A 13210-nucleotide genomic window follows, 5' to 3' on the forward strand; every position below is an offset into this window, starting at 1 on the left:
CTGCCTTGTGACACAGCTCATATACTTGTTCGGTTTCTTCTTCTATGAGAAATGTAAACATAATTGTGGTTAAATCTAAGTTTACGGTCTCATCTTTGTTTTTTTAGTAGTTTTTCTCCCTTTTGATATTTTGACCTAGGTGTCTGTTTATCCTCGACTTGTGATTATTTTGTTGTATGTTTTCGGTGTGCAGACTTCGATGAGACCTGGATTGAGTTCAATATCGTAGCGGCTATATATATATAGGGCTACGTAGATTTATGACTATTGAACGAGAAGCTAGCCTAGCTGATATCAATAAATATGTAGCAGCTAGGCTAGCTAGCCTACACGTGCAATAGTTATAAATCTACGTATCCCTATGTAGCCGCTACGATATTGAACGCGACCCTGTGTGTACGATATGTATGCCACCAAAGAACATTCAAAAGAACTCCGAAAGGACAGTGGCGGATTTGTAATATTTTAAGGAAAAAGTTAGGATGCAACAACTTCTTCGAGATATGCCATTGACGAGTATTCATCAAGGAGGTCTGGTCGATCAAAATTTCTTGGTGTGCACTCTTGCTAAGAATGCATATATACAAATGCTGTTCGTGCATAAGTTGGCATGTTACGAAATTATCTCTTAATATCAAAATAGTTTTTAAATCACTTTGGTAATATACATGCTGTTCAAATAATTTGTGGTTAAACACAAAATAGTTATGACAGTTCCCCCCTGCAGGCCGTTCCTAACCAGATGAAAAAGTTATGTATATTGATAAACTTGAATCATAGGACAGAAAGGAGTTGTTAAAGGTGCAAAGTCATTAAAAAACAAAAAAGAGAAAGAAAAATATATTGTTTGACAGTATACAAAACAAAAGAGAATACCGAAATTTAAAACGGTTTCCCAAAAGCAAGATTACACACCCCGGTTCCCTCAACTAAGCCCATACACAATGACTAGCTTTCCGAAGAGTATCGAGTGTCGCTTCGCCTAGTTCCGTTCGTTTACGCTTTTTACCCACGAACAAAGCCTGCTCTCATTTTTAAGCCAATATTATTTCTACCAAAGAACAAAATCGGATTTGTGTTAAAGCTTTATATAAAGTTTTATAAAAACACACAATAATGTAGATAAAACCATAACTCGACAAGTCTCTCTATGTTATTGTGGAAAGGAAACAATTATAGTTTTATTTAAAATTTTAAAAGACTATTGTGCATTGTTTGCCTATGTAAAATTAAATCGCTTATTAAAAGAGAAACGATCGATTGTTTGATCTGCACGAAGAAATACTAAACCGTTACCCCAGACAAGCCTTTGTGAAAAGTATAAGCTCTTTAAAATACATACATCATAAATGTAATTATTAAATTTAAAAACGTAAATTAAAATATGTCGTTTTTCTTGTTTCAAAGAGGTGACAAAGCAGATTTGACCGAGACGGCGAACCCATCATCGCCGGGAATCGTTCCTATAAGTTCAAAGAGGTATACATGTATGACATATGCTGGATGATTGATTGTTAGCGCTTAATGACCGTAAATTCATAAGTATGCATGGCGTTGAGCGGAAGCAAGTATTTATTTCTTGTCATATTTTAATAGGGAACTAGGACAAGATATTCATGTCACCTAAATCCCTCTTTATTAAAATGAAAATAATAATTTGGCATATGAAGTAAGCCACTGGATTTTATAATAACTATCTGCCTTGATGGAGAGGGAAAATATAACAGATGTGTAGTTCCTCGTGTCCTTGAAATAAATCTCTTGTCCTTCAAATAAAGATATTGGCGCAGCTCGTCCGCTAAATCTCAAAGAAACAATATCAATTAACTCATATCTTCACTGACGAGAAAGGATTTTACACATGTAGAGAAGATTGTTTAAGTTATTTAGAAAAGAAAATTATCCACCTATTTTAGTATGTAAAATTAAGCCATTTCTCCAGCAGATAAGCCTGTCTCATACCATCATCACCGAGATACTTTAATATGGTCACCAACGTTAAATCAATATAGTGAAATTCGTTGTTAAAAGACTTGTATATATGTAAGGTTTACAGATACTTGTGAAATGACTTGGCTACTTTTATACATTAGAATGATCACACGTGCAGTGACAGACTTAGACGCGTAAAATGATGGATCCGAGCGAGGGGTCACATATATGATTGTTGCATATCATTGTATTTTACCACTGAATCAGTACAAATGAACTTTGAAATCAAAGATCGAGATATCAAACATTTGGTGACCTCTGAATGTTTACTTATACAGACAACAGTTGATAAAGGATATATACTTGTCTCTGAGATGCCTTTTTAAATCTTTACTTTGAATAAGTTTCGTATCCTTCCTATTGTAGAATATACGGAGATCTTGTTCGATTGACAATGACACATCTTTGTCGATACAAAAAAAGTAAGAAATGTGAATATTACAGGTTATCAAGATTCGTCCATCATTCGGATTTCATGCAGATGTTGGGTTGGGTAGGGGTGGGGGATACGAAATGAATTTCAATGTGTTCCAAGACATACGCAGTGGCGGATACTGGGATTTTCATAAAAGGGGGAGTGACTAAACCCTAAAAAGGGGGGGGGGGCGCACTCCAGTCATGCTTCAGTGATTTTCTATATATTTTATAACCATTTTTTTTCCACAAAAGGGGACCCCGGATCCGCCTTCGATCATGTATGAAACCGCATGTGGGTGCGAATATCGTGCTTGAATTGTTTTAAAATTTTGGCCTACAAACTGCGACATGAAGCTATATGTCTTAGTGGCATTCCTACTTAAAATTATAAAATAAAACAAAAGGCGTCATTCCTCTATACGTCTATATAGCTCTCCGATGATTCAACTTCATATTAAATTACTGTCGGGAAATTTAAAATAGTAATGGAAATCTTTGAAACAATGACGTACGAATCCTAAAAATAAAACGGTTCTGAGCCCAAGTAACTACAAAATATATGTCTACGTGTGATTTACTGACATTTCTAGCATTGCCCGTTATAAGATAGATCGACTCTTCAATACTACTGCCGATATACAAATATTTAGTGACCAAGTAAGGCTAAAATAAACCAATATTATCCTTCTAAATGTCTATAATAGGTATCAATTATACACGAGAACTGTCAATACACGGGTAATTACTAATGAAATAAAATCAATAGACTTCCATATGATAGTGTCTAAACCAGTCGTTACGATACCAAAATGGATGGCAATGTCAGTTTAGACGTGGTCAGCTCGAGTTGTCAGAAATCGGCTTACACATAACAAAACAGTAAGAGTTTTCTGTGCTTAATTTGTAGATCAAGTCGGCAAGGGAGTAGAGAAAAAATATGATCGGATTTGCTTCCTACATGCCAGAGGCCCCTCATGGGGGTCCTAGTAATCACATAATCACAATTTTTTTGCCAATATAATCACATAATTATTAAATATTTGCTTATCTTTAGTAATCAAATAATCATAAACTAAAAATACAGTCCTAGGTAATTAAATAATCATGAAATATTTGGCTTAATAATCAAATAATCATTAAAAAAACGGCCAAGTAATCACATAATCAAAAACCCCATGAGGGCCCTCATGCCATTTAAAGTTATCATAAGAGTGACAATATGATTCAAAGTTCGTGCGATCATGATTCGACTGTCAAACAACCACAGCTGCATTAATTGTTCATTATGATGCAATATCAATGTACAAGTCGTTTGGCTATTCTTTGTTTGGTTGCTGTTTCGTGGATCTCATTTTTATAATCAGCAGTAAAGACTTGCACAGCAACGAACCACCAAGTTTAAAATATATATAACTTGCATAAAATAACTGTCTTGTATTCAAAATATAAAGTTGAGTTTTAAATAAAATAATTCTTTTTCCAGCATATGAAAACCCAATATCCTATTTCTCTTTCACTTTGCGATATAATTCTGGCTGTGTTGAAAACCCATTGGTGCCTTTTTTACCCTCTCTGTCGTGGTATTTGTCAAAAAATACTCTATCCGACTGGACGCTTGTAACGTCACGATCATCAATGCGTTTTAGTACATTAACATTCGGCTTACGGCTCGTGAAATTTAACATTCTCTCGACTGGTATTTTTCGCAAATACCCCTCCTTAACATGATATATCTGTTCAAAATACCACGGCAGAGAGGGTAAAAAAGGCATATCCTTTTAGCAAATACCCCGGCGGCGTTAAACATGAACGATATTCATTTGATAACAGTAAATTGGTGAAAAATACACTGGCTATTAACCAATCAAAACCCCGGATTCTTACATAAGGTGTAATTAGGGTTGCTATCTGCTCCGTTTGGTCGGATTGTTGTCTCTTTGATACATTCTTCGTTCCCATTCTCAATTTTATCAAATAAATCATTTTTTTCTTGCTTCATATAAAACTCCTAGTTGGTCGATTGGTCTAAGTTGCAACCAGTCAGAAAGGGTTTCAGTGGTTTCTATAACAAACAAATCAATTGGTCCATACAACCCATGTGAACTCATTGTACTTCTATCGTGTGCTTTCTCAAAATGAAGTCGACATAATCCAAATTACGATGTAGGGGATGATAAATATTAAAAGAATTTCATTACAACCAGACCAATTCTTAAGGGACGGCCTATCAATTTCTCGGTCAATAAGAGAGTTAGTTTTCACGAATCTTTTCCTTACGGGATTCATCTTCCAAACGTGATGCATGCGAGACCAGCGCAAATTACCGCTCTGTTACCGACAGCGATCAAATTGATGGCATCACTGGTCAACTAGAAAAGGAATTACCAAGTCAATAAATTCGACCAGAGCACTGTTTGCGAATCTGGTATTCATCAAGAAAATATATAGGAGTAATCTTATGACATATTTTATAGTACGATCAGAAAATATTTACAGGTCTTTACTCATGCCAGTTAGATTTATATAAGAATTTAACCTTCAACCTTCATGATTATTATAATGCTTAACGAAGCTTTTGTTGATCTGGGGTAAAGTGTTCATTCAAAGTCCAGAAACACAAATTATCTATCCTAACTGATCCACTGTATTCACTGTATATAAAAAGGTTTTGACTCCCCGTTGATCCTCGTTTGATAAAATAATCCAGGGTGATTATGTCGGGTTTATTTGTTTAGAGATCAACAAATTGAACTTCACTCTAGGACTACGAACCTCACGTTATCTTCATACTATCTCTTTACTTAATTTAATGTTCAACATAGGATAACGATTCAAGTATTTCTTCATTAAAATCTCTCTCCAGATGAAATTCTGTAAACGGCTTTCAGTCAAATCATGTCTAGATCTACATTCATTACTGCGGTACGTGACTGAGGGGATGGAAAAAAACAAGCACCGGCCACAATTAATTCGTAATTGAATAAATTAATGTACCATGGTGCATCTGCGAATGCAGTATTGTATAACATTAAAAGAGTAACTGACTGTATTCCATTAAAAGAGTAACTGACTGTATTCCATTAAAAGACCAGACTACTGGGATGAAAGACTAGTCACAATTTGTGCAGCCCATAAGTTTTAGCAAATACAATTGACTGTTTCAGGCAGAAAACCCAGTAAACTGGTCCGCCGTTCTATCTATAGCTTCGCACCAGTCAGTGTAGCGATAAGTGAACACAACAGGGGTCCAGTTTAAAAACCCAGTTGATGGTTCTTAAACGTTGTGTTCCCTATGAAATAGTTTTAAGAAATGATTACGCTGCAAAATTCTGATTTGAACAAAATATATTTCTATTGTCTAAAACAAATGCATGCAACATAAAATCGTAACATGTCGGAACAGGAGCCCGTCTGGTTTTCTTAAGAAATTACAACTATTTCAACCGGTGGTCGATTTTTACCATGCACTGTTCAGTTAATTGCGGAAGAAAGTTAAAATGTGTTTTATAGTCTAGATTAATTAGGAAAGAAAGTAAATCGTCAATATCTATCCATATTTTCTTGTCTAACACGAATAAAACTCGTTATAAAATCAATTTTAGATCGTATGATTTGAAAGAAACAAGTAAGATGAAAACTTCAAACAGGCATTTGGTGCCTGCTCACGGAATTTAAACAAACAAATACTTCCGAAACATTTTATCGACTTTTGCTAATGCGATATAAATACAGCTCTCAGTGGTCCTCTCTGATAAATGTATGGTCTAACGCTCTTGAACCTGAAGCTTTCATTATGTTTGTTTTCTTCAATTTGTAATCCTGGCATTCAGCGTCCTTAATTTACCAAAAATGTATGCAACCGTGCATTTCGTGGGAAGAATTTATATATAGTGTGTGATACTGACAAAACTCGTTTTGTGCATTATATAACAAGTAATTTGTTTCCTTTCAAAAAACTTCCGAGTTTAAAAACCAAATAATGTTCTGCATTCTTACGACAGACGCACTGAAGTCCGTTCTGGAAGAAGTTTCTATCGCAAAGCTCCTAATGTTTTTCTTATAAAGAGGTTTGAATTACCACAAGTGACCTGGCAGGGAATGTGAATCTGTTTATATTGGCAACAACCTCACATGCATGTAGATGTACATGTATTTGCACGTTAAGCACGCGAAGCAGAATAATTTGGGTTGGGTATTCTTGGGTTGGAATATTGTCCTTAACCTCTCAATATATCTTTATTCGTGACTCAGATTTCATGAATCTTCAACACCCTAGCGTAAGCATAGTATTTTTCACCTTAATACAAACCAACCACAATTTAAATTAATTTTGAAATAAATACAGAGAAAACTTATTTAAGAAACACAATTTAAAGTAATAAATAGCAATTATTTAAATGTTAACATCTGTTTTCGAGGTCATTTTATAGGTCGTTTAGTTCGTTTCAACTGTGTATTGAATGTCGTCGGATTTGGGTGGAATTAAACAAAAATTCTTTGTCAAACGGCTCAGTATAAAACTTTTTATTGTTCATAAGTATGTCGGATTATCCCGAATTTTGATGATCAAGCAAATCTTTTGGAACTTACTGCATAAAGGTATTAACTGTTGTTTAATCATGTTCCATTTTATATTTGAAATCTGATAATAATGGTACTCAAGACGTAATGAATAAAAGGGGTTCTTTATAAAACACCTAAAACAATTATGAACATTTTCAATTTTCGTATATCCGAAAATAAACTGGTAAAAAAGTGTTTTTTTGCGGCTAGGAATTGAAAAATGAGAGGGGTTACCGTTATGGGACGACGGGTATCATGGGTATCCCGCTAGTTGTAAATTGGTTTATGGGTGTTTCTACAGAATAAAAAGGGATATATGGAGTAAGAAAATAAAGTCAAGCCCTATTACCGAGTATCATGCAGATCATGTAAAATAATGAGATAGGCAGGTATTAGCTTTCTTTAGTTAAAAAGAACAGCATGATAATTAGATCAGATATAAATGAAAATATTTAACCAGAGATCAAGTCTGAGAAGTCAATTACCACCTGAGGAGACATGTAGATAGCTTAGTTGGAATCCATGTGGAACATGTCGTCTCGCTATGGAAATTACCAACAAGAACACAAATTGGTACAGAGACCCCTTGCCGTGGGACCCTCGTTAAACAGATAAAAAGGTCTTACAGTAATGATGTGTATACAGACAAGAAAAGAATTGGTACAGAGACCCCTTGCCGTGGGACCCTCGTTAAACAGATAAAAAGGTCTTACAATAATGATTTGTATACCGAATATGAATATGAAATTCATAAAGTGAGACAATATTTACATATTTCTTTCCTAGAGGCGTGATAAACATTAATTTTCATATTTTAACGATATATTTTCTTTATTCAGTCAACTATAACATCGGAAATAATACAAAGAATTGTTCATTGTTTTACAATTATAAATTTACATGTATGTACAATGAATGTAATTGATTAATTTGGACTAAAAAGAAAGCCTCTATGAGTAAATAGATAATAATATTCCCAAGGGCTCTTTATAGAGCTACAAATTGTTTCCAAATGAGAAGAGAATTTGATTACATCGTTTCATGTATCTCTGCGGATCAGGGAGAACAATTTTACTATCGTAATCTATCATGTTTAATGAGCTTATTTTCTGTAAATTTTCTTGTCTTACAACTTTTAAATAATTTAGCGACTAACTGACTTGGTGAATTCTTAATAGCAAAATATAAAATGATTTCGTAATAACGCGTATTATTCTTTTCTGAACAGATATTAAAAATGTAATTATAATAAATCTTCATTTCACGTTCTTTTAACATAACAAAAAAACCCACAAAAATGCAATAAAACGTCAAGAAAAATAATACATTTTACAAGAATTTTAAAGAAAGTTTCAACATTTAAGGGGGCGTGTTCTTGTGTTCAATTTCAGTATCATTTCTCCATCGTCACGTGCTAGGTGACATTTTCACCTGCGCTCAGGTATGGTATTAATTAGGGTAAAATTAACTCACCTCTTCTTCTGGAGTTGTATTAACGGAGTCCATACTCTGTGATAACTGTATTGTAGTCTCCGTGTTTAAAGAGGAACTCGGAACCTCTGGAGTTTGCCTCATATTCGATGTTAGCAACATTTGATCAAAGTGAAAGTCACGGCACTAATTAAATAACTATTATTTTAAAGTAAATAAATTAATACTGGTTTAGGTAATATACACACTGTGTCTCCACTCAATATAAATTCCTATGTTTATTTAACGACTCTGAATTGTTGATTAACGTTATAATTTTATCGTGAACCGATAATATTTTGAATAACAAAACGTGTGCTGAAATATCACTTTCGGTGTTGAAATGTGCTAGTGCTGAAAGACTCGGGGGAAATGTCTCGTGAAAAACTTCCGTCACCTACATGTATATTTGCACGTGCTACACTTTTCCCCTTCAAAGTAAAACTACATTCTGCTTTCAAACACTTGTGCTTTCAACATAGTATTTTGTTATTTAAATGCACGCGAATTCACTGTGTACAATAGTCACGTGGTTTCCCACAATGCAATCAACTATTGGAAAAATGACCTGTAACCCCGCCCCATTGTTCTTAGTTAGGTTAGCATAAAACTTATTTATTTTCACTAAAAATCGATTATAGATTGAAATCGGATCATTTAAGACTAATGCTTTTATTTTTCCTAACTAAGATTAAATTTAACAATGATAGATCAACGAACTTGAGTCATTTCCAACCGTTTTATCAGGTTTTATAACAATTTCTAAATGTCTTTATTCGATATTTGTATAGAAATTCAATGGTTTGGAACGTATTTAAAGAAAATTCATTTCACCCAGTTTTGTATTTAACAAACAATGATCTATTAATAAAAGAGTGTTAAAAACTCTTTTCAATATGTTTTGACTGGGAGTCTAACGGGAACTTTATATGTACATGTCTGTACGCATATTTAATTTAATAATTATTTCATATTTTAAATATTATGACATAGATGATCGAACTATGACAAACTTGTATGAGTGGCATAATGCTTTTAAATTGATAGCAATACAAATTTAATGTTTATAGTGCTTTTATAATAGATGTGTTTTAGATGAAATTTATTTTATGACAATTGCGTCACAACTAGGACTAATATATTAATATTATATATATTATGTTAGTGAATAGTCAATGGTCCAAATGCAAATTAAAATAATTACTCGATATTGTTGTTATAGAAAAAAAACTTCATATCAAATATTTACCAAATATTTAGAAAAAGTTTTTTAATGTTGAAAGGCTTAATTCATGGTAGCAAAGTTTTCATTGATTTACATTCTTGAAAACATTTATTACTGATATCTTCATTTTTAAATTTGATTATTTAACAATTAGCTGATAGATCATTCCCAGGGTAGATGCGGAGAGTCAGGACTTGAGGTTAGGCAGCAATCTATACGTTATCCAATGTTAGTCAGGAATTTCGCGGTGAAATATGATAAAGACCTTTCATCTGAGAAGACTTAAGAGCTATAGCACTGTGGATCTGCCTTTTGCACTGGAGGATGAAACGTCCTAAATAATTATACACTTCGATCATGCCCCAGAAATAATTCAGAGCTCTTTTCTAGGGTTGATTTGATATGAATGAATGTAAAATCTTTAAATGGTGATTTCAAGTACTGTTAACTTATTGATTTATTGGTAATAACGTCCAGTGGCAAATATTACATGCATGTTTATGACGAGAACGTTTTTATCAGGAATTAATGTGAACCCTGTTTTGTAATAAACCGACACGCTGAGCTTGATATTTTTAATGTGTTATAGTCCACAAGATCGAAGAAGGACTATAGTGTTAGTTTAGTCTATACATGCAGTCTCAACATGATATAGCTTTTTGCTGATGGTCCATATGATAAGGTATTTTTCAAGAAATAATTTGACGTCCAGTGGCACATATATCATGATTATTAGGCCGACAACATGTTAATTTAATATGAATTTGAACCCTTTTGTGTAAGCTAGACCGAAAGGTATATTTTAAACGTACTATTGCTAGTTGATCAAGTGCATGCATGTTAAGGGGTTTAGCAGCAAAAACTAATTTTCCTTTTTTTTGCTTTAACTTGACCAGGAATCAAATCTTATATTTAATGTCACATTTTGGGATTTTGTACTATCTACGTGTCATTGCCCTATATCCATCCTTTTTTTTTCACATTTTTGATTTTGCCAAAAAAAAATTGAAAATTGCATGTATACAATACAATGCATATGAAATTATTCGAGAGGAGTGATCCTAGAAAAGTCGTTTCATTATATGACTGTTTTTATCAATAAAGCCCTGTTTGTTGTAATAAGCAAAGTTTCGTCTTAGTTAAAACTGGGAATTTCAGCACTAGTTTACTTAGCTGGTTAACTTTGTTTTGTATTACCAGATTTAAACTATATTGTTTGTCTTTTTGTAGATTTTTTCCTTATGTTTTGTCATCGCATTGTCAGTTTGTTTGTCGCCTTATTACTGTCCACTTGATATCTTCGGTCACTCTTCTTCAATTTAATTTGTAATTGGGTGCTGAAATGTCTTCCTTAAATATGAAAATGTATTATCCCTGGATATACTTCTGGAAAGGGAAGCGTTAGTATCCTAGTTTAGATCAACCGTGTATGGATTATCTGATAAAATAATTTCTTATTGTAACACGAAAGTAATAAACATTACTTTACTATAGTTTTGTGTTTGATACCAAGAATTTTCAATAATTTTTACAGACGCATTTTTCTTGGCAACACTTCCGCGCATTAGTTCTTTAATCCCAAATTACACATAAATATATATAACAATTATGGTTCTCCGTTGAAGGAGAGATACGTATGAATAAAGATAAGTTTATGGTCACTATTTCTCACAAATTGCTCTATCCAATTGCTTCTATCAAATTACACCCAATTTTATTTTTGTCAGAAATTGAATTAGTTTCTTTATCTTATTTTGTCGACAGAACATATGTCCCCTTTGTGGCCCATAGTAATTACGTTTTTACGTGGCGAAGTAACACCTAATTCCGCGTTAGACGTTCGATTTTAATCTTCTTTATTAATCTAATTAATGGCGATTTCGTTACTTTTTCAAGGTGCACAGTAAATAATTTATCGAATATAGTCAATTGTCTTACGGTAAAAAAACTGATCAATAAGAAATGGGTTGAATTATTAATGATTTTTGCAAATTAGTGTGAGAAACTTTGATTGTTTTGATGTCTAGCCGCCCTGTGTAGCTTTCTGTTACCTGCCCAGATTTTTTATTGAACTTTAATTGTGTTAAATAATTATGCCATAGAAGTGCGATTTTTAACCATATGCTTTGATTATATCTCGCCCGCTGGACATAAATCTACCTGTAACGTGTCTATCAAATAAAAAAAAGTGTATTTATCTAACTTAATTCATTTATTATTAAATTTTTGAAGAAATACCTTGGGACACAAGCTTGAGAAATTTTGCAACTATAGCCGTCGAGGCAGATGTTGGACGAGACATGACCAGGAGACAAATATATTGCGATACAAACTACGAAACAATGTGCTCGTTTCCAGTCTGAAAAACTGGCCTCTTTTTAAAGATGCTTTCATATACCGGTATTGTACATGGTTAGACAAATTAAAGGAAGTTATAAATATACTCCTTACCTCCTTAGTTAGTCTGAACCCTTAGAAGAAATCTTTGCTTGCATGGTTCTCTAATAGAAAGAATCGAATCTGTCTGAAGATAAAGGTATTGATATTTTGAACCCAGTGATAGATTTTAATCAAGATTCTGATACCTATTTTCAAAAAATGTTATGGAAAGTATCAAGATTCTGATACCTATTTTTAAAAAATGTTATTGAAAGTATCAAGATTTATCTATGAAAATCCACACAGAACTAATAAAAAAAGACAGATATAGAAACATGGTGCCTAGAGATGAACGTATGTACGTTAGATCATGATGTAGAAATGCCATGGAATTGAAGATGGATATTATTTCTGTCTGTCCTGTGGTTTATGCTGTTTGTATGTATGGGATTGTTTTGCTTTACTACATCTACATGTATATATTGTTACTTTTTGTTAATAATCTATAAAAGAGAGACTAAGTCCTATAAGATACGAGGGGTCGAGGAAAAAAGGACCGCGAATATGAGTCATGCATGACCGAAAAGACAAACACTCTACAATACACTACACAAAAACACTCTACAATACACTACACAAAAACACTCTACAATACACTACACTACACAAAAACACTCTATAATACACTACACAAAAAACAAAAGAGCCCCTCTATCAGTAACAGTGACCTTAAACGTTGAACTATTGACCCCAAACTCATTATGGTTCTTTTCCTTATCTATATCTTCGATTTGTTTATGTTTTATTCCCAATAAAGCAAGGATAACTTCAGATGTGTTCTACTTTGCAACTGTAACGTCTTATGGGATAGGCAGAGCTTTATTCATCACTTTGTGTATGTCCGTCTCGTTCAGCTTTCTAAGCTACCACTGCAACAAATTGAACCAAATGTGTCAACGATAACTCTGGGGAGGCAAATAAACAAATTTAAAAAAGTCATTGAACGAATCTTAAATTGTGATGTAAAGAGCAAAAACCTGCTTAACCTAATTATAGTTCCATTTATTATTAAACAAACAGGACAGCTACATGAGAATGCATTGAGTGTGTAGGTAAAGGTAACATCTTTGATGAGCTTGTTTTTTTAGCTGAACCGTGAAGTCA

At 33.4% G+C, this 13210-nt stretch overlaps 1 protein-coding gene across 21 annotated transcripts in view; it reads right to left on the minus strand.

Annotated features, from left to right (window-relative positions):
• The window catches only part of LOC139495727 (RNA-binding protein with multiple splicing 2-like), a 92125-nt gene extending 83119 nt beyond the window's left edge, over nucleotides 1-9006 (minus strand). For 10 of the 21 annotated variants that reach the window (XM_071284069.1, XM_071284076.1, XM_071284065.1 and 7 more), the window contains exon 1: nucleotides 8446-8969. In XM_071284069.1, the coding sequence (XP_071140170.1) occupies nucleotides 8446-8565 (120 nt within the window). In that variant the 5' untranslated portion in view covers nucleotides 8566-8969. Of the gene's footprint in view, nucleotides 1-8445 lie in introns of all 21 variants that reach the window. The other 11 variants (XM_071284075.1, XM_071284079.1, XM_071284084.1 and 8 more) reach the window with 4 other exon arrangements.
• Nucleotides 9007-13210: the final 4204 nt, after the last annotated feature.

This window comes from Mytilus edulis, chromosome 11 (assembly GCF_963676685.1).
Source record: "Mytilus edulis chromosome 11, xbMytEdul2.2, whole genome shotgun sequence".
NCBI lineage: Eukaryota > Metazoa > Mollusca > Bivalvia > Mytilida > Mytilidae > Mytilus > Mytilus edulis.